Source organism: Brugia malayi (assembly GCF_000002995.4).
Source record: "Brugia malayi strain FR3 genome assembly, contig: Bm_v4_ChrX_scaffold_001, whole genome shotgun sequence".
NCBI classification, from domain to species: Eukaryota; Metazoa; Nematoda; class Chromadorea; order Rhabditida; family Onchocercidae; genus Brugia; species Brugia malayi.
In genome coordinates this window covers 11,622,724-11,645,598 of record NW_025062479.1, presented here as the reverse complement: position 1 = coordinate 11,645,598, position 22,875 = coordinate 11,622,724, and the positions used below count along the sequence as shown (strand labels likewise).

At 24.7% G+C, this 22,875-nt stretch overlaps 2 protein-coding genes across 3 annotated transcripts; one reads left to right on the top strand and one right to left on the bottom strand.

Moving 5' to 3' along the window:
• Nucleotides 1-834: 834 nt before the first annotated feature.
• Nucleotides 835-4,620, bottom strand: Bma-cal-4 (EF hand family protein; the record flags this gene model as incomplete). 2 transcript variants are annotated; one of them, XM_043074518.1, is made up of 6 exons in its annotated part: nucleotides 835-927; nucleotides 1,144-1,279; nucleotides 2,094-2,308; nucleotides 2,709-2,851; nucleotides 3,994-4,196; nucleotides 4,511-4,620. In XM_043074518.1, 6 exons carry the CDS (start codon nucleotides 4,618-4,620, stop codon nucleotides 835-837), a joined length of 900 nt encoding a protein of 299 aa, XP_042930452.1. The 2 variants fall into 2 exon arrangements, with proteins under 2 accessions (XP_042930452.1, XP_042930453.1); XM_043074519.1 differs by lacking the exons at nucleotides 2,709-2,851; nucleotides 3,994-4,196; nucleotides 4,511-4,620.
• Nucleotides 4,621-13,613: 8,993 nt separating this feature from the next.
• Bm2023 (Uncharacterized protein) lies at nucleotides 13,614-16,929 on the top strand (the record flags this gene model as incomplete). The annotated part of the gene is made up of 10 exons (XM_043074517.1): nucleotides 13,614-13,670; nucleotides 13,866-13,927; nucleotides 14,522-14,647; nucleotides 14,930-15,095; nucleotides 15,273-15,408; nucleotides 15,529-15,629; nucleotides 15,834-15,905; nucleotides 16,094-16,266; nucleotides 16,438-16,567; nucleotides 16,846-16,929. 10 exons carry the CDS (start codon nucleotides 13,614-13,616, stop codon nucleotides 16,927-16,929), a joined length of 1,107 nt encoding a protein of 368 aa, XP_042930451.1.
• Between the last annotated feature and the right edge of the window lie 5,946 nt (nucleotides 16,930-22,875).

Below are 22,875 nucleotides of genomic sequence, written 5' to 3'. Positions count from 1 at the left end.
TAAACATGAAGCATATCAATCCCCTTTCTATGGGAAATTTTCTCCTACCAAATTTATTGGAGATTTTGGGAATCTGACTGAAGAAATGAAACTAGTTTTACATGATAATTCATGTAGATGAGGCAGTATAATATACAAAGTTGTGAAGGGAGTTGTGGAGTTCATAAATTATATGAGATCTATGTAGCAGTTGATCGATCAGAAATGGCCGCAAGCATGAGATTAAAAATTTGGAAAATCCAATGCATATTGAAAAGTGATTTTTTAGGATTTAATATAAGTGACGAAAGTTTGTTATAATTTTTAAATCAAAATTCCAATGAAATTTCATGGATTATTGTTAGGTTTGCGGTCATCACGGTACAACAGGAAATACACATAGATAAAATGTAACATTTTCAGTTATGACAGTTTTTTTTTTTTTTTTTTTTTTAATTTGTTTGATTAAATAAGAAGAAATATCTGGAAGCTTGACGTAACCTTATCCTCCTTACATCAAATGTTATGATCAAATCAAATCAATCTATCTTCTTCTTACCATTATCCCAGCAAAATTTATGATTATTCTGAATTTTTCAAATTATTAGATTAACAAATATAAACAGATAGAAATACTGTAATAAAATTCCTGAGAAAGGAATGAAATAAATTAGATGTAACAAATAAATAGGAATTTTTTTTTTGTTTGTTTTTGGTGCCGTTTATTTTACAATGCTGTTAAAATTGAGCGATATGTTTGTGTTTTGGATACGAATGATAATAACACGAAATAAATGCCGATAGGAAATTTTCAGCAATCATTGAGGAAGAAATCATGATTTCTCATGATTCATTTCATTTTTTAGATGAAGTTTCGGCGAATGGATCATCTTTAGCTTCATCGTGGACGATTGGAGCAATCATTTGGACAAATTCCTCGTAGTTGATCTCAAAATTTTTGCTCATTTTATATCGTTCATATTTCAACATTTATAATATGTATTTTTGAAAAAAAGTCAATTATTCAAACAATTTTAATTAGCATATAAATTATGATATTGTCATATTATATGTTGCATATCTGTGTTTTCTTAAAATTTTATCATAGCTTAGCAAATCTATTTCATTTCATAAAATTTCATCATTTAAAATTTTAACACTGACCTGTTCATCGCCATCTTTATCAACTTCTTGGATAATTTCATCCACTTCTTCTTCGCTAAATTTTTCACCCATCGTTGTCATGAAATGTTTGAATTCTTGAGCCGTGATATATCCATTACCATCTTTATCAAAAACTCTGTAAAAATTTTACATAATAAATTTTGTTAGATTAATTTGAAAAATTAAAAAAAAAGTTCGAGAATTTTGAATCACTTCATCATTTCGGAATGTATGTCATTCTGAAATTATTTTCGTAATTCCTATTATCTATCCGTTAGTCTAATCGTGATAATCAATTTTATTCCGTTTATTTTGGGATATAATATCATAACCCAAACTATTCCGCTTAAATTCAATAAGCAGTCTAGCCATTCTTTGTTTGCTTTGAGCTTTTTAAGATATTTACCTGTCCATCTACTTTCTCATCAATGCGTAACCATTGTCATTTCCTCACTAGGCTGAAAATACTGTAAGTGCTTTGAAGAGTTTTTTTTTTTTAAATCCTTAAACTTAAAATGATTTATCATCCTTAATGTGAGAAAAACAAAAAAAGAAAAAATTAAAGCAGAAAAAGATGCAAAAGGTTCAAATTAAATGCATACATGTAATGGGTATGATCAGATTTTTTTTTTTATTTTCGGTGATATGATTTTGTTTGAATTAGCTAGAAATAGAATGATTTGCTTTGTTTATTTATAAACTTTTTATTATATTTTAATTTGAAAATGTTATTATATGGAGAAAATGATAATTTGTACATTATTATTGTTTGAAATTTTTATTTTCTTGAACTATTTGATAGCTTTAAATTTAAGAATGTATTTAATTTAAAATCAAAATATAATTCGATGTTGAGTGATAACTAAGTCATTTTATCTTATAACTTCAGCTGAACCAACCATTATCGTAAAAATTGAATAATACAAATGATTGATGAAAAGCATACATACTTAAATGCTAATCGTATCAATTCTTGATCCGTTTCTTTGCTCATTTCTTTCATCATTTTACAAAATTCAAAAAAATCAATTTTGCCATTGCCATCCACGTCATATTCATTAACCATGTTGAGTAACTCTTCCTCAGTTGGATTTAATCCGAGAGTACGCATTGCTACACCTAATTCTCTGATATTCATCGTACCATTACCATCTTTATCGAACATCTAAATATTTTAACAGTAAATTAATTACATTCACTGTTGGTGCATTTACTGTTAATTGGCACTAAATTAGAATTAAATTCGATTTTTAGATAAAAAAGAATATAGAGCAATTGACACTTTCATGCAAGCGTTATCATCAAGTTGCATTACAATTCAGTTGTAAGAAATGATATAAAAAGGAATTATCAGAGTAGGGAAAGCGGAGTGTTAAAAATTGCAATATAATTTTATCAAATGATAGAAAAAAGAAGGGAAATTAATTTCTTAAAAAGTTTTTAATTTTTAGACTTGAAGCTACTGAAAAGATTGTTTCAGGATAAATTCAAAAAAGAAAAAAGGAAAAGTTTTCTAAATGTCTAGCTGCAAATTTGCTAAGAATTGAAACTATTTCTAATAGGACCTTAAATGCTTGTGCAAATTCTTGCAATTCTTCCGGTGTAAAATCGTCCTGTTCCGTTGCAGCTGATGAATTGGTATATCGACGATAAATTTTCGGCTCATCAAGATGTGCGGATGAAGAATATGTTGGTTCTGTGTTATGAACTGAAAACTGACCTTGCTACTAAAAGAAAAAAAAAAATGAAATTTTAGTATGAATCGAGCAACAGTTCGTTAAATTTAGCATCATTCTTTTCTTTTCTTTTTTTTTTTTTTTTTTGAAAATTATAATTTTGATAATTTTATGCATTACCAGTGATCAGTGCATTTCATCAGTAGTAACAATCTGGTAATTCGATAGGATTGTATTTGCAGAAATTTCAAGCTAGCAGTGAAAAGAAAGTAATTAAAAAAAAAAAATGCATGTAGAAGAACGATGAACACAAATGCATGCATTAATTAGTGTGAATTCATTAATATACTAATATAACAGATAGAACGGAGGAATACTTGGCATCAGAAAATTTTTCAACTAAAAATTTCGAAAATTTTAATTGGTTTTTCAAAAAATAAAAATTTTGATTGAAATATTTGACAAATTATTTTGCCAGGAAAAGCTAATCAATTGTAATGGATGATCAAAATAGTGGTTCTATCAATCAATTTGATTGATCAAAGTAAAGGAATGTTTAATATTTTGAGATGTGAATATTGAACATTTTCAAAAAAAAAAAAAAATCATCACGAGACTCATTTCGAAAAATAGATTTTTTTCTTTTTTTTACAAAAATTTCTGCTTCTCTCTCCATATAAAAAGAATCCATTAATACGAAAGTTCGAATGATTGTTATATGAGCTCTAATTTCTCATGCATGAAACTTGAAACTGCTATCTTAATATATATATATATATATACTTTTGATATACTTTCCTTTTATATCCAGGAAGAAGAAGAGGAAATTTCGGAATATTTATTGAGGAAAAATGAAATGACATTCAGCAAAAGCAATATTCAAACATATATTACATAACTCATATATTATATATGTATGCATGTATAATCGATTATTTATAATTACCTTTATCTACCAAAAAGTATCATATATCATCAATGTAGTATGAGCTAAATGTTACTTTTTTCTGCCATTCTTGCTATAATTTTTAAAAAAGTTATAACATTAATGAATAATAAATATAAAAATTAATTTTTATAAAATTAGCATAATTTAAAAGATTAAAGAAAGCCTTACTTGAAGATATGAAAACTTTTGAAAGGATTGTAAATTTTTCAATCCAAATACACAAACCTGGAGGTGTTTCAGGTTGTATACTATTAGTTGTTGTAGCTATTCCTCCATTATTACTTTCATTGGAGGATGAGGTGGATGTACTTGGTGGACTTTGAAATACACCCACCATATGGACAATATGACCTTTGGCTGGCACAGCAAGAGAAGCATCTTGTGATGGTGAAGGACAAGATGGTGGCAGATCTTGACCACTCTGTGACCTAAAATTCATTTTCATTTAATATTATAATAAATCGATTTGTAAGTTTTATATTCATGCAAAATGTATTATACCAAATTTCGTCTTTGATAATTTATGAATTGTACATTTTAATTGAAGACGATAATATTAAATAACTTTTGTTTTTATTTCCCTTTTTTCTAACTGCGTAACATATTACTTGTAATAACAATAGTAATAATAATACCAATAATTAACAAAAATAATAATAATAATAACAGTTATGAGTATAACAACACTTAACAATTCTTTTATTTTAAATTTCAACAATCAGTTTGAAAAAAAAAAACGAACTCATTTCTTGTTAATCGTGTACGTTTGAGTACTTTGGTCAAACCACTTAGATCAAATGTTAATTCGGATCGTCTTTTCGATGCTTTCCTGCTGTGCCGTTTTAGCCTCATCACTGAAAATAATCCTGAAGCCGTATTCTCGCCAGTTTTACGAGTCCTTATCCATTTGTCTCCATCACTGTAAACTCTTATCAGTTGCTGATATAACGATACATCATTGCGATCTATTTAAATATTTCATCGAATAATTCTTAATCAGCATGCATTGCATCAATCACAGTTCCATGTTGTAATGATTTAATCACAATTATCAATTATCACTATCATTATTTTAAAGATTATTAATTATTATCAAGATTATTTTCAATACATATAATGTAAAATGGAGGCACAAAAATACAAATTTGATATTAGTTTAGAAATCATTTTTTTAAAGAATAAAAACAAAGATTATAAAAATAAGCAGAAAGGACGTTTTTTATTTTGTTACTAGATAAATCATTTCTTCCAAACAATTATTTGAAAAAAAAAGCTGATGTTGTTAATGTTGTCAAATTTTTTTGCCTAATATTTTTCGATAAATTTCACAAATGAGTATTATCTATTCATTAACAATAAAGTATGGAATGGGAAGTGAAAAATATTGATCATGTTACAATTTTATAAAACAATTCATTAAATTTTTCAAACAAAAAGAAGGATAGAGGACAACATTTAACAATTGTTTATTCTTATAATCGACAATATTAACTGAAATGACAAGTGATAGAAAAATTAAATGAAGGAGAATGAAAGAGGAGAGGGAAAAGCAGAAAAACTTTGAAAGGAAATTTTTTCTTTTTAGGAAAAGGAGGAGTGTTCATTTAGATTTAGGCATTGATGCTTGAAAAATTTTTCATGAAGTTTAAGCGCAAGCCTACGCAACAAATAAACTAACAATTGTATCCGTTTCATGTCATATTAGCAATTTGTCATTTACTAACTGTGACAACATAATAAGTCAACAATTTTGTAACGACTTAAATGCTTCAGGGAGTAATTTTTAGCAGGAGAAAATATCCTTGTAATTTCAACTTTTTCGCTTTTTCGAATAATGAAAAAAAAAACTATGGTGGAATTTTCTTTTTTTTTTTTAGGAAGAGGAAGAGAGAGATGATCTAGCGTTTAATTTTCAAGAAAATATGAAAGTAAATATCATTTATTAAGTGGGAGTAATCGACATATATTTTCATTCCTAAAATTATTCCAATTTTTAAATAAAAGAGAGAAAAAAATAGCAGCTAAAAAAATTGATAAATGATTGAATTTGAAAAAAAAATAAATTTTTTTCTATATTTTTAAATCACCATTATTATCATTAATTTTTTTTACTCATAAGATTTTAGCTTAGAAAATAGTCCTAATAATTTTCTTTTTTAAAAAAAAAGAAAAAGAAAAAATATTAAGTTTAATATTATTCTAATATGTATTTTTTTTCTCTTTTTTTCTTTTTTTTTGAATTTTTTTACTCATATATATATATAAATGCACATATGCATTTTGTAAATTGAAGTATTATTTTTTCCGTTTTTCTTTTTTTTTTTTTTTTTTTTTTTAACTTAAAAAATTTTTCTCTTTCAGTTATAACGCTTGCATGATGACGGTGATGATGATATCAATTGCTTAAAATTTTTTAAAAAAAAAAGAAGAAATAAGAAAGAAAAAAAACAGAAAGAGAAATAGAGAGAGGGAGAGAGAGAGAAAGCAAGAAGAGAGGAGAGAAAAGACAGAGCAAGATTCAAACTTTGATCGTGAAAAACGTTGCCAAAAGTTGAAGCATATGTAATGTATGCGTGCAAATGGTGAAGTTGTTAAAATTGAATGAAATGTGGAAAGCAGCGTCATGGCAACAATTATTGTTGGATGTTTAGATAAGCGATATGACAGCATGAAAACATGTTTTCCAAATGATTAAATGAAAACAGAAATGAAAAAAAAAAAAAAAAAAAGAAATTTATTACTATGAATTAATTTCTGTCTTTTTTTTAGCTCTAATTGTTCATTAAATTTAATAAATTTCTGTCTTTTTTTTAGTTCTAATTGTTCATTAAATTTTTTTTTTTATTTTAATAATGTGAAGTTTATCAAATAATATAAATTTAGGGATAAAAAGAGATAATGAAAATTTTAAAGAGGAAAAAAACAATTAAATGAATTGTTTGTTTTTTCTTCCTCTTTTTATTTAGATTTAGTTAATTGGAAAGAAAAAAAATTTTTTTTTTTTTGTGACACAAGTTTTTGTTAAATAATATGAATAGAAATAAAAACGATAATAAAGAATTTTAAATAGGAAGTGAAAAAATGCTTTTTTAAATAAATTAGGGATACGAGAAATAGCATAAAATTTTGTAATTTATTCGCTGCTTCATCATTTTTCACCAATAATTTCGCATTTTCAGGACAATTATTGTTATTAACTATTTATGTCACCACTTTTTTTCAGTCTTTCTCTCTTTTCGTAAAGACAAATTTCTTTAATAAATTTAAAAGACTTTAATTTTAAAATTTCTAATGAAGAAGTAACGCTTTTTTATTTCCATCAAAAATGATTGCTTTAAAGCATAATGCGTTAAAAGGAAATTGAAAATTAAATGAAAATTAAAATGCTGAAATTTGGTCATCATTAATTATCTGACAAAAATTACGAGGCACTTTTCTAGTTGTACTTACTGTAGGCATATAATAAAACACTTGAATTAATCATTCGTAATTTAGGAAAAAAAAAATTCATGGCAATATACTATAAATAATACATATAAGGAATAGAGGGATTGTGGGAGTGGAGAGAGGGAGAGAAAATATGAAATCTATATGAATAAATAGTTGACAACCGAATGACAGAAGAAAAAGGAAATTTTCATCTATCGATTAACTGACATAGTTTTCCTTCTTTCTAACCGTAATTTATGTTTTTAGCTTGCTTTTTTATCTTTTCTAATTTCAGTTTTTTGTTTTTTCTTTTTTTGAAATGAACAAAATGTTCGTTTTTTTAAGATCAACAATTTATTTCTTTTTCTTTCAGTTAACATTTTCTCCTTTTTTTTTTCTCTCCTCTTTTTTTTTTAGAAAATTTTGATCTTTTCTTCCAACGAATAAGCAAATGTTCGATTTAAATTTGTTAGTTTCTTAAAAAAAAAAAAATAAGTAAATAAATAATAAAAAGGAGAAAAGACTGGAGCAATTAATCTTTACTTTACAAAATTCATGTTCTGTTATTTAATTACTCCTGTCACATTATTGAATGTAAACTTTAAAGTTCAGAGATTTTTTCAAAATTATGATTGATTACATTGTTTCGAATAATACTACGCAATAAATAATCAAATTAAAAAAAAAATCCATCCATACATCTACAAAATGAAACATTCCAATAGGGAAAACTAAAGCAAACGGATATTCTATCGAAGAGTACTTATGTCATATTGAAGGATTCAAAATTCTTCTTTTGATTTCTTGAAGAAAAAAGAAAAACGAAACAAAATGCACCATTTATAAAAAAAAAAGAACGAAAGAAAAGAACAAACCAAAGAAATCTGTCGGAAGAAAGGAAACGACGAGGTTTGATTTTTTTCTTTTTTTTGGCTCAACTAACACGAAAAATCAATCGTCTGTTGTCAGAAATACTATAATGACAAATCGAAAAAAAAAGGATGATTGTAAATGAAGAGTATATAAAATATCACAAAATTCATTCGAAAATTTGCAAAATGTAAGAACGGTAGAAAAAAAGAAGGAACAAAATGAAGAAGATATGTTAATTATATAATAATTTAATCGAAAATGAAAAATGATATACTTTATTAAATTTTTTTATTCCATATATTATGATAATATGTTTTACTCAGAAAATTACACTATCTTTACACATATTCTATCATTTATTAAATGCTTAAAATTCATTTAAATAATACGATTTATGTATATATTAATGATTATGCGTTCATAACTAAATAATAAATAAACATTTAAAAAACAAATGTGAAAAGAGAACAGAAAAATAATTTTTTTTTCTCTTGAGATATAGCAAAGTGATTAAAAAAAAAAAAGGTAAAAAATGATAAAAAAAAAGAAACGTAAGAGTAGAGATGAAGAAAATGAAATAAAAAATATTTGATGCGAAAAAAAAGACAAACGTAGGCTTAAATAATTAAAAAGCAAAGGAAGGAAATAAGTAAAAATAGAAAAGTTAAACTGTTTTTATGTTAGCATTTCATTTAAAGGCCTTTGAAAAATAAAAAGTAACAAAAGTTAAAGGCAGTTGAAAGAAAGGTTTGCTAGTGTGACAACGCAGTATAAGAAAGAGAGTGATGTTGACATCAAGCTCTATCATTCAGTTTTCTATGCATCATCAATTAGCCAACTTAATTTTCATCCATTTATCCATTTTCAATACTATAAACAGAGTTAGGAAAGGGGGTGGAGAAAGGGAGAAAAAGCGAGAATGAGGAAAGAAAAACAGTAAATGAAAACAACAAAGAAAAGAAAGAAAGAGGAGAAAAGATGAAAGTTAAACGAAGACGAACTGATGAAGCAAGAGAAACCATTGGAAAAAAATTTTTTCGCACCTAACCATTTCTTTTTTTTTAATTTGGTGCTTTTTTTAAAGAAAAAAAAAAAAAAAACGAAGCTGAACATGAAAAACAAAAACAACAAATTTCAATCTTTTAGAAAACAAAAGGAAATTATTTTACTAGTTCATTCAATTTCTATCTAAGAAATACCTAATTATCTTCTTTTTTTCAAAAAAAATCAAAAAGGAATTAAAAGAGGAATTTACAAATTGCAAAGCTTTCAGCCAAATATTTAATAATTTCAATCATTAATTAATGGTTTGAGAATGAGATGTTGCAATTAATGAGTTAAGAGATGATGATGATGGAAATGATGATGATGACTGATGATGAATGATGATCATTTGCAAACAGCGAATGCATTCCGGGATATATATCTTTGTATTATTTCGGATTTTTAGAATTAGGATAGAAAAAAACGAATTTTTTCTGTTTCATTTTCTTTTTGTCGTTTTTTTTAGATTCTCCATTGAATGAAATAAATAAATGATTGGAGGAGAGAGGCAAATATTTCATCGATGTTAATCAATATTAGAAAAATGAATGAAGTAATATCGGTTTTAAAATAAATGAATAAAGCAAAACAAAAACAAGGTATAAGACAATTGGATGGATAAAATTTATATAATTAATCGTAAATAAAAAATTTAAAATGAATAATAAATAATTATTTATGTTAATAAATATCAAAGAAACGATGAGTGAAATCACCTGCTGGGACATCAAATAGTTTAAAACAGAGATATCAGAAAGAAAAAGAAAAACAAAAGAGAAGAAGGAGATTTGAAATCAAAATTTGAAGAGTGATTTGTAATGATTTGCAGGATGTGATTTGCACAGGGACACGAATACGAACACGGGACATACACACACATACATACATATGCATACTTTAAGACACATAGATATCTATACATACACATGCATGCATACACGTGTACTACATACACGCTTAGCTGAAGGCTAGCAATGACTTAAGGCTTTCACACTAAGCATTTATCATTTCTAGGCCTTAACACTATCATTTACTTCTTACTGCTACTTTCACTGCTTAATTCTACCGCAACCTCATCCTACTATTCATTTAAAACAAAAAGTTAAAAAAAAGAAAAAGAAAAGAAGAATTAAACTTCCTCCTTCTATAATATATTTCATCTCATTCTGAAAGCAAACTCTCTGTTTTAGAAATAAATGGAGAAGAAGCATTTCTTTAATGTTATGCTTATTTTGTTGTATATAATTTAGTGCAAAAATTAAAGTAATGCGGGATTGTAAAGTTAAAATATATAGGATCAATAAAAATATCAGATCATAATAAAGAGATTATTAATGTAGATATCAAATAATGATAATGATAAAGATATGGTGAATATAAATAAAGTTGGAATATGAGGTTAACATTAAAAATGAAATGTGTCATTTACATATTATATCTATAAAACTTGAATCAGTAATTTGGAATGAACTTTTTCATTTATGAAATTGAGCAACAAAAAAAATATTTTTATTATTTTTTCTTTTTTTGTAGTCAATTTATTTTATTTTTTTCGTAAGTAAGCGAGAAAGAAAAAAGAAAAACTCAAAATGATACTTGCGAAACAGAAAAAAAAAGTTGAAATTTATACAATGTATGACAGTTGTATGACCAAATGAACAATTTGAATTATCGTTGTATGTCATTCAAAAACTGAAATCATCCTTCAGAGATATAATGATTATAATTATAATTGTTTATCTCTTGTTTTTCATATTATTAAAGCATGAGTATAAATCATAATTTATACCAAACTCTTTAATTGTTTTTTTAATATAATACAATTAATTTGTTGCATTGTTTCTTTAGTGACATTTCTTTCTTTCTTTCTTTCCTTCTTTTTTTCCCAAAACAACACTTTTTCAATATTATATCAAATAATAGTAATTTTCTTTATTTTGCCATAAAATTTTTGTACAAAAAATCAAACCAAAAAAAGAAAATAGAATATTGAAGCTTTGACGAAGAATGCTTAAAGACTTCGATTGTTTCTTTTTGAAACTTATTTTTTAAAAAGGATTTCTGTTGAATTGAAAAATTTTGTTGTCGAAAATGAATTTAGATATGCGATGAATTGCATTGTTGGAACAAGCGAACAATTAATTGTTTCGATGCAGCGAATTGTTTTTATGTGCAAAAGGCATTATGGAAATATGGTCGAGTGAGGATTACATCACAGCTAAATGCAAAATGATGCATTGCAATTAAAAATTTCCAAATAAAAGGAAAAAAAAGTAGCAAGATTGACGAACTGTTACTGAATTCGCAATAAATGAAATTAAAATTTGAAAAAGTGCAATATTCCAGTTTTTATACAACAATTTTTGAAATAATATGTCAAAAATGATCTTAGATGAAATTCTTTCCTTTTTTTCCTTTAAAAACTGTTCATTGTTAGATAAAAAGAATTAGTTACCTAATAATTAGTTTTTTATCGTTTTTTTTTTTTTTTTTTTTTTTAGGTTTATTTTAATTAAAAATAAAGAGAAATGTGGATAAAATTTTTCAAAGCAGATACGACAAATAACAAATAATTAAATTATTTTATGCATTAACTAACTGCGTTGAACCACTTAATTTCCCGAAAAATTCCAATCATTGTTTGCATAAAGTAAACATTAAAATAACTTTCAATGGTAAGCTTTTTCTCTTATCATCATCATTTGGTTATATCAATAAAGCGGAGTGGAATTATGCTTGATGAATAATAAATAATGAAACGAGTCAAAAGGATACGAGAAATGTGATACAGGATGACAAAATGTGGGATGTGAGATGCTTTAGTGATAGGGATGAATGCTTTTATGATCTTTGTGAATAGCTTATTTTTGTTTGAATTTATTCAAAAAAAAAAAAAAAATGAAAACAAAACTTGTTTACAATATATAAAAAGGGAATAATAATAGGAAATGAAATTAAACAAGATAAAAATCGTAAAAATATTTTTTCGAATTAGCTTAACATAAGAATTTAGCTTAACAGAAATGTTTTTACCAGTTTCTCATCACACATTTATTTTTTTCTTTTTTGTCCTCGCATGATCAGTGTATATTATGATCGACGTGTAGTTGTGTTATTAGTGACATATTCATGATAAATGAATTTTAACACACATATATCTCCCTTAATATGCGTTACCAATAATTATTTATTTGAATTTTTAATTGGCTAGCACAAAATTTTTTAAAAAGGAAAAGAAAGAATATACAAAAAAAGAAAAAAAATGGACGATGCGATAAGCTGATAATTTGTTTGTATTGAAAAAAAATTCTACCATTAACAATATAATTATTAAATAGCAATTATATCACAACAAATAAATGTTTTCCTCGATATATTATTGTTAATTATAACAAATTTATAACTTGTAAATTGAGATTAATTATAAGTTAGCTAATTATAATTTATGGTACAAATAAGTTAATGTTATAAATATAACAAATTTGTTGGCATTATCTATTATTACTATTCCTAAACTATTTTAGATTAATGTAAAAGTTTTTTTTTTTCTTTCACCTTCTTAAATTTTTCGTAATATCATTGATTTAATCCTTCTTTTCTTCAAGAAAAAAATTTCGTCTTCATTTTTTTTCCTCATTTTTAAATGTAAACAATGCAAACATAAGTGAATAGATGAAAAAAGAAAAATGAAATTAAAAGAAATCGAAATAAAAAAATTATAAAGAAGAAGAAAAAGAGGAATAAAAGGAAATATTGGTAAGATAATATATGTTACGATATCATACTGTATGCATAAAGAATTGTTGATATGCAAATAATGCAACGACAATTATTCATTATTTGATTTTTTTTTTCAATTAAAAAATTTCCTCTCATTATTCCATTTCGTTTACCTATGCAATGATAACTGCAATAATTTTTTTTTTCTTTTTTTGTATATATAATGTAAATTGCAGTAAACAATTCGATAAAAAAAAATATATCGTATTGTGTGTACAATCGATTTTTACAAATACAATTAAATAGTATGAGAAACAAAAATGGTCAGAGATGGAGACAGAAAGCAAATGGATGGAATGACACATTTTGGCTGAATGGCGACATTATCATTTTTTTTCCTTTTCTCTTCCCCTTTTTATAATTGTCCATTTCTGCAATGTGTGACATTTAGCTTTTTGCAACACACCAATTATGGTTGGGTGAGAATTCTATTTGTGCTTATACAGCAGTAATACTAATAATAATAATAAGTAAATAAATAGTAATAAACAATAACAATAATAATTCGTCTCTTTATTTCCTTATTTATTTATTATTAACTATTATTATTAACAGCAATGAACTGTGAAAGTTTGTAATTTTTACTTTATAATAATTTTCCTATTTTTAAATTGTCATTGAAAGGGGAATTTTTCTCGTTTTTTTTTTTTTTTTTTTTTTTTTTGTTCTGTTTTTGTTGAAAATTTAATCTTTCCTCTCCTACTTTTAGCAGCAAAAATATGACTTACACATCAAAAGTAGACGATGAAATACGCAAACGATTCGATTTCCCGAAAGTATGCAAAGAATAAACTAGTGAAATTTAAATTAACTGTTAAATCTAAATATTGTTTTGGTTTTCTTCCATTCCATATCTTTTTTTCATTCACTTTCATTTCATATTTTTTACTTCCTTCTTTATTGTTTTTTGTTTTGTAAATTTTGAAGTTAATTCAAAAAAAAAAAAAAATCAAATGTTTGTTTTCTTTCAGGTAGAATTACATCTACATTTGGATGGTGCTATAAGACATCAAACCTTACTTGACCTTTCCATGTAAATTTTGATTAGTTTCCGTTTTTTATTTTATTTTATTTTATTTATAAAAAATGCTTTAATAGGCTGAAGTTTGTGTGTTTCTAGATAATCATCATTAAAATTTTAATGTATAGCGGTGATACTGTAAAAGTTAAATCAATCTTATCGTAGATTCTGCAAAAGGTTATGTTAAAAAAAGATCAAAGTTTTGCTTGTTCCTAAACAATCATCATTAAAATATTTCTGTTTGACGGTGACACTATGAAAATTAAATCAATCTTAATTTCATTTTTGTGAAACGGAAAGTCAAAAACGAAAACCTTTCATAAAAAAGTGTTAAGGACATTTTGGTTGATTAAATACATTCATCTTAACCAATAAATGTATTATTTATTCGATAAGGTAATTTTTAATCTGTTAGCATTTATTTAAAATTTTCTACTTATTCTTAATTTATCATTACCTAATAGCTTTAAGGGCCATTTTGATTAAGCATTGTTGTGTATGCGATTGATTAAATTCATTTCATAACCCGCTTAACTGAAATGTTTTTCTTTCCATTAATTATCACTAATTGAATATTCAAATAAAAAATAATTTGAATTTTTTTAGTGAAAAAAAGATTGATTTAAAAGGAGTGACAACAGCTGATGAAGTACGCGATATTGTTGTTACTCGTGAGCCATCAAATTTATCTAAAATGCTGGAACCATTTGATTTATTTCTTCCTCTTCTTGCGTTTGTCGTTGATTAATAATTTTCTTTTTCTTTTTGTTGTTAAAAATTACAATTTAAAGCTTAAATTATTTTTTTAATGTGAATTTCTAAACAAAAAAATTTGTTGAAGTTTTAAATATTTTTTCCACCTATAGTTTAATGTAATAATAAATTATTGTGCTTTCCTGCAACGTAATAAAAATGATATTTGTAAATAAGAGCAATTTTATATTCAAATTTTGATTTTTTTTTTTTTTTTTTTTGAATTTTTTTGGAAATTTAATAGAAAATGAATGTGTATAGAGGTGATAAGGACGCTATTGAACGAACTGCATATGAATTATGCGAGGATGAGGCGCAAAATGGTGTGATATATTTTGAAGCGCGATATTCACCACATCTTTTATGTAATACAGTGAAAAATCCAGCAGCAAATTCAAAATATGGAATTTATACCAAGAAAGGACAAGTATGATAATTATTATTTTATAACAAAAGAGACTGTGAATATTTATATGTGTTTAAAAAATTAGACTATTTTTGATTGATTATTAGACTATTTTTGAAAAAAAAAAAAAATTAGACTATTTTTGATTGATTTGATTGTAGCATCAAAAATTTAAATCATTGTCTAATAAATTTCTAGCTAGATCCACAAGGTGTTATTGAAGCGGTGAGACGAGGTTTTCTTCGTGGTGAAAAAGAATTTGGTGTAAAAGCACGTTCAATTTTATGTTGCATTCATGGTTTTCACGATTGGAATGATGAAGTACTTGAACTTGGTTTGTATATGATTTTTCTATAATAAATCATTATTACTTTTTTTTTTTGAAAAAAAGAAAGAAATTTCTTGTTTTTTTTTTTTTTATTTCAATGATTCATTTTAATATTAATTAATTTAGCAACAAATTTATCAAGTGAAGGAGTTGTTGGCATTGATATAGCAGGTTGTTCATTGGGTGCTGACGAGCAATATCCACCAAGTGTATCGGAGCTTTATCAAGTTGTTTCACATATTTCATACTGCTATAATTCTATTTTTTTCTTTTTTTAGTTTACTATACTGTAGTGATGAATTAATTAATTGGAAATTAAAATAAAATTTTGGAAGTTTAAGTAAAATAAATGTTGGCAAAATGACACTTTTTGCATGTCATCAAATCATTTATTTATTTAAAGTATATATTTTCGTATGAGTATATTTCAGGAAGCAGCTAAACGAGGTATCCATCGTACTGTACATGCCGGTGAGAGTGGTGGTGCAAAAGAAGTTATCAATGTAAATTGCTTTCGTTCGTGAAATTTTTTTACTAAAGTTTAAACTTTAAAGAATAGAGTAAGAATAGGAAGTATCATTAGAGTAGAAAGTTGGAATATTTAAAATTTTCTAAAAGTTTCAATTTAATAGGAGAATTTCTTTCAGTTTCGGTTTTTTTTTTTTTTTTTTTTTTTTAATTTTTAAATTAGGCAATCGAAGAAATGCAAGCAGAACGAATTGGTCATGGTTATCGATTACTTCGTGATGAATGTGCCTACAAAAAATATGCAATTGAAAAGCGAATTCATTTTGAAGCATGTCCTCTGTCATCCGTTATGACTGGTTCCGTACCATTATTATGGTCTCACCATCCGGTTAAACGGTTTGTCTATGCATATTTTCTTACACTAGCTAACGACAATAATTTCAGCATTTTTTTTTTTATTTGGAAAAAAGCTCTCATTTATTTTTAATTAATTTTTAGAGAAGTTTCATTTTTTTTTTTAATTTTTTTTTTTTAATATATATTAGGAAAGGTTCATCAGTTTTGCAGATTTGCGGCTGATGGTATTAACTTTTCGTTGAGCACTGATGATCCAACATGTTTTAATAATAGCTTATTAAGTGAATATCAACTTGCATATCAGAAAATAGGCTTGACCAAAAAGCAACTTTGGGAATGCGTAAGTTTAATTAAGCATCCAATTTTCTTTTCGATCAAATGAGAACAAAAAAAAAAAAAAAAAAAAAAAAAAAAAGAAAAGAAAAAAGAAGGCGTATATTTAAGAGAAAATTGACATAAAAAAATAGTAATATTATGGCTTTATTTTAATTAGATCACCGATATTTAAGTAGATTAAACATGATTGATTGTGTGGGAATAAATGTTACGCACTCTTTTTTTTCCTGCATTCAATGAGAAAATAATTAATTAATCGTTTAATGTCTTTGTTGATTACAGAGTTTGAATGCAGCACGGTCATGTTTTGCAGAAGAATCACTGAAGAGTGAAATTATTGCGATAGTAGAAAAAGCTGAAGTATAAGAAAATGATAGAAAGTATTCCACTTATCAATTCAATCTAATGTGACAAAAAGAAAAAAAAAAAAGAAGCGCATTTTATAATATGGAATAATGGCCTTTCTTTTTTATTATCTTCTGTTATTTGCATTAAATTTTAGATCAAATATTGCAAAATAGATTTTTATTTCTGATATGCTAAAGATATTGTGAAGCAAAAAAAAAAAAAAAATTAAATTAAAAATAAATGATTACATCGTTTTACGCAATTTACCACAATTTATTATTTATCATCGAATGATACAATAATAAATTCAGTACTTTAATATTTGTATATATTCTGGAAGTTATTCTTCTTTAAAGCTTAGAACACTTTCATTTACGAAGAAAATAAGCATACGGAATGATATGATATTTTATCTATAACCGGAAATGCATTTAAAGAATTGGAATACTCGCTCAATGAACAGAAATATATTTGTTTTAATGTTTAAATAGTGATGTAAGAGATTAATGCAGTAAATAAAAATCGAAAACAATGAAAAATAAAATTTTTCAAAAAAAAGAGGAAAACATTTTTGTTAAAAACTCTCACACCAAGTGCAACATAAAATATTTCATTCTAGTTTAGCTCATCGTCAAACAATGATTAAGAATTAATCGGATTAGATACACTAAGCTATTATTTTAATCAAATTTTGCCAGTTGATTGGCCTATTAAAACATGTATTTTTTTAAATACTGAAGTTCTAGCTTTTTGAATTTTTGACTTTTGTGTTTTGAAACGTGAAGCAAATTTTAGCAAATGTCAACATTTCATCAGAAGAATAACTTAATTAAATTATGGATAATGGTATGATTACATTAACAATAATTATATGTTATTCAAATTTTAAATTTCAATTCGCTTCAATCATTTAAATTAATGTGTAAGAAAAAAAAAATTTTTGTTAACTCATTGTTTCTTTTCCTACTGCATCTTTTTTTTTTACTTCCTAAAATACACTAAATTAAATTTAAAAAAACAGGAAGTTAATTATTATTTAATAATCTAATCGTTAGATCAATTTTAATGAATACAATTTGAAGTGATACAAAATAACAACAATAATAATATTCTGTTAGTATTACTCTTATCGTACTGAACAGTTTTGGAAACAATATTATTTCGATATTGCGTATTTAACAAATACTAAATCTTTTTTTATCCATTCATTTCACTATTAAATATATTGTTTGTTTTGTTTACTAAAATCGATAAATTCAGTTTTAAAACAGCATTTATTTGTATTTTGTCCATTTTTTTTGTTTGTTTTATTTTTAGTTTTTTTTTATCATTTGTTTATACCATTTAACTAATGGTTGGTGTATTTTTATTATTAATATATATATATATATATATATATATATATATATATATATTTTAATTTTTTAGTCTAGAAAAAAGGAAAAATAATGGAAAGAAAGAAAAGGAAGTGAAATAAGTTAGAAGCTAAATTAAAATCATTTCTGACTTTAATTAATTCTAGATTTTTTAGGATTTTACTTGACTTTTTTTTTGCTAGCATACCTTTACTTCAAGCAAAGCAAACTTGTATTTTATTTATATTAAAAAATACTTATTGTTGACAAAAAAAAAAAATGATTGTATTGTCAAACTCTTTCAGTCATTAAATTTAGTAATTAATACTATCGATAGAATACTAGTTATTTTCAACATTTTCAGCAAGTTTTTTTTTAATTTAATTATATTAATCTGTTTGTCGTTGTAAAGATTTCAAATATTTGCAAATATTATAATAAATTATATATTATACCGATTTTTTAATAGCCGATAACAATGATATGCTGTGATAATAATTAGCAATAAAAAACCCTAAAAAAAGAGTTTGCTAATTATTTGATTAATTCATTATTTTTGGTTGCAATCAAAAGTTCCGAAATTAATTAAATTAGTTTTACCTATTTGCAAATATATTCAATAATGATTTATTCCATTTAAATTAAAATTCAGTAAAAATAACAGGAATGTAAGTACTTTTGTTTTTTTAGCTTTTCGATATACTAATAATCTTTTTGTGCTACTTTTAACTTTTAAATTATTACAAAAAATTCGAAGCAAATGCAATCAAGAAAAATTATTAAAAATTGATTTAAAAAAGGGAATTTTTGATCTAATTTTATAAATTTTCTTTTTAGTAAAAAATTGTACAAAAATTTATACAATAAAAGAATAGGAGAGAAAAAGAAGTACGACGAGAAAGAAGAGTGATTACTTCAGCATTTCTTTATCATGAAAATGTAAGAAGTGATATTTACACACTGATGAATCATATGCTTCCTACAGGCATCAATAAATATCAGCATCCATAATAATTTTATTCCATTTAGAGATAGTTCTCACCTTTTTTAAAATTTAAATTTTCAGATTCACTTTTATTTTTTTCTAATATGGTTTTGATTTAAATCACTTATCGATTGTAATATCAAAAAAAAAAAAACGAAGAATTTATTTGATTTAATAGTATTTTCTTAGAATTTATCCTAATTAACTAATTTCATCTTTTCTATTAAGAAAAAAAACTTTGTTTTCATCATGAAATCATCTAAACTACTGCAAATTGATTAGTTAGAATAATTATTTGTATCCATTATTACAACAACAATTTTTAATCCAAAAAAAAAATATTCATTTATAATCATAATAATCTTTTATTTGCATAAGGTAAATTTTTACTCTCTTATTATCATTTGCTTACTAATCATTTTTTTCTTTTGTAATATTAGCAAATGATGCAGCTAAAAATAATTTCATAATGGAATGAGTTGTTGAATGATTATTCAATCAAATAATTCGTCTATTGAAATAAGTAGCGCTTAATTTTACAAATACTTAATTACTATACATTATATACATAGGTATAATTAGTACACTTACATTTGTATTTTCATTAATATAATCATATAATTTGTTCATAAATTAAGCAAAAATAATAATAAAACATTTGAATAGATCAGAATGAATTATTGATTTAATTATGCTTATAGTACCTGAAATTTTGAGTCAAATTGAAGAATGTTACCCAGTTCATTTATAAAGTGTGCATTTGGGTGGGCAACTTGTATTCCTTCGAAATAGCAAGGCGGACATATAGAAATAATCGCAAACATACAAACCACTTCAGTTCCTTCGACAAATAATTTGCAAAGCGGTAGAGAAGGAAGTAAGCAGGTAGCTAGCTTAAATCATTATTGATTCATTGTATTTTAAACATATTATTTATTTTTTTGCATTTTGATTTTAATTTTTATCTGAAATATGTGGAATAAAATTTAAAGTTAATTATGTATATGCGTTAATTTCCAACTAGCGAATTTCCTTTTTTTTAAAAAAAGATTCAAATTTGAAGAAATAATTTTAAAAATAAAAAGTTTTCTAATTTTAATTTTCATTGAAATGGGATATTATGTACTATTAGCTTTTTGTTATTGATCAATTTAACCTATCATCTTATTATTTCTCGTATTTAAAACATAACAGAAAAAAAAATCGTTATTTTTCCAGAAGAAATTTAACGAATTAAAATAAGAATTGTAATGTTCAAACTTTGAAAATATTTTCTTTCTTTCTTTTCTTCATCCAGAAAGGTATAAAATTAGTAAAAACGTTTTGAAAATTCATATCTAAATTTTAATTTCTGTTAGAATTTAGCATTTTTTTTTATTGCTGATTACTTTGAATTTACTTTTAACTATTAATCTAATACTTAATTATTTATTTTGTTTGTCGTTTTTTTCTTTCTCTCTCCTCTCTTTCTGTTTTATTTCTTCCACTTTTAAACTTCAATAATCCTCTCAAAAATTTTAAATTTAGTGAAAAAATTTGATCAGAGAAGACATAGAGGAGAAAGAATGCATCGGCTAATATTACCTGCATAATCTTTAAATGAAATTTCTCTTACTTTAGTGTATTTGTCGATATTTCTGCATTTTGCTGACTGAAATTCCATAATGTTGTGAGCGCTTGTGTAAATATATTGCTTAATATACACATTGACTTGTTTCATTCTATTACTACCACTACAAATTCAACTGGTTTAATTTTAAATTTAAAAATTTTGCCGCACTTACAACAAATTAAATTTGTTTCATTTCCAATTTTCACTTTCAGGAATTATTAATTCCGTTCTGTTGAATTTCTGTCACCGATAATATATGTGTGCTGTAAATTGTTTCGCAGAACAGATATTTTTGAAAAAAAAGTGAAGTGAGAGGATGGCAGAAGGAAGAGAAAGAGGGAGAGAGAGAACAAAGAGATGTCAAAAAAGATGGAAAAGTATAATATTAAAAGTAACTGTGATGAATAAATATGAGCCAAATAGTCAATTTTTGACAATTATGGTGAAAATTGATTTTTTTTAAATGATGTATATGAAGTAATTCGAAAAAAAAATGGAGTATAATATAAAAATTGTACACAAATAAACACATTACAACAAATGGATTCATAAATAAACGACAGAATAATTCATAAAGTCTAATAATAATAATGATAATAACAGTAATAATAATCAATAATATCAATAATTAATATTATTTATTGATTAGATTAAGTTACAACTACTGAACAAAACAAAAACAGAAAATGCACTTATCATATTTATTCATACTTAATAAATATTTCATTAAATAAATGACGAATAAATGAAGAAGCCAGGCGCGAATGATTGATTATTTCTCATCTATTGATCAAATACACTTTTACTATGGTATTTCAGGAACGTTTCAAACAACATTTTCACCACTATTCATATCAAACATAATAGAAAATAGCATACATTTTGGTGAACATCAATTGAATGCTTAAATTCTGATTCAAATGATGGGAGAAATTTTGTTTGATCATATTTATCCATATTATAATGTTTTCTTTTCTTTTTTTTTCACAAAATTATATACCATTTATTTCTTGTTAATCTATTTGTTTTCCTTTTTTCTTTGCTATTGTTGCTTTTTATATATAATAAATTATATATTATATATATGTAATAAACTATAATAAATTAAACTTTAAAAGTTAATCAAAATTTTAAAAAAAAGGGATTTTTTCTTCATATTTCATTTGCTTGCTGTTATTGTCCTATGTTAATATCTAATATTTTAATAATTAAAAAAGAAGAATATATGAAAACTTGATTAATTTAATTCGTTTTTTTTTTTTTTTTTTTTTTTTTTCATTTTTATCATTTTTGCTATAGAGAAGATAATGAGCATTGAAGAAATGAATGAGAAGCAATTTTGTTAATAAACGAAGCGGTTAATTGCAATCAACATTGTTATCAGTGATGGAATGGTGTATTTGTATCTGTCCATCTATTTGTATATTCATTTGATATGTTAGCCTTTCAAACATCAAGTGTTAGTAAAATTTATATTTCTTCACTTTTCAATATCTTTTTTTTCTTTTCGTTCTCCTTTTTCTCCCTAATAATCTGTACTAATTTTAATTTATTGAAAAATGATTCATAAAACATATATATATATATTTTTTAATCTTAAAGTTAGTTACAATTAAGAAAAACAATACCGTTAACTATTTGTCTCGTTTTTTCTTTCTTCCTTTTTTCTTCTCATAAATTAATAAATATGTTAATGTTTTTAACATAAATTCATTTTACCGATTTTTTGCCAAAAAAACATTTCTATTTGTTTGCAAAATTGTGGATCGTTAAACTTCAAATATCTTCTTTTTGTTTGTTATTTCTGCTTAAGTAAACATGTTACACATTGGTTATATGACTCATCATTTTGTATCGGTAATTTGATTTGAACAATAATTAATCCGTGAACTTTGCTCTTTCAAAAAATGGCAATGATATTGAACATTAGCTTAAAAATTTTTAAATTCTCAAGTTACTTCTGAAAGAAATATTTTGGCATAAAGTTGATTTCTTCAGCTGCATTTTAATAC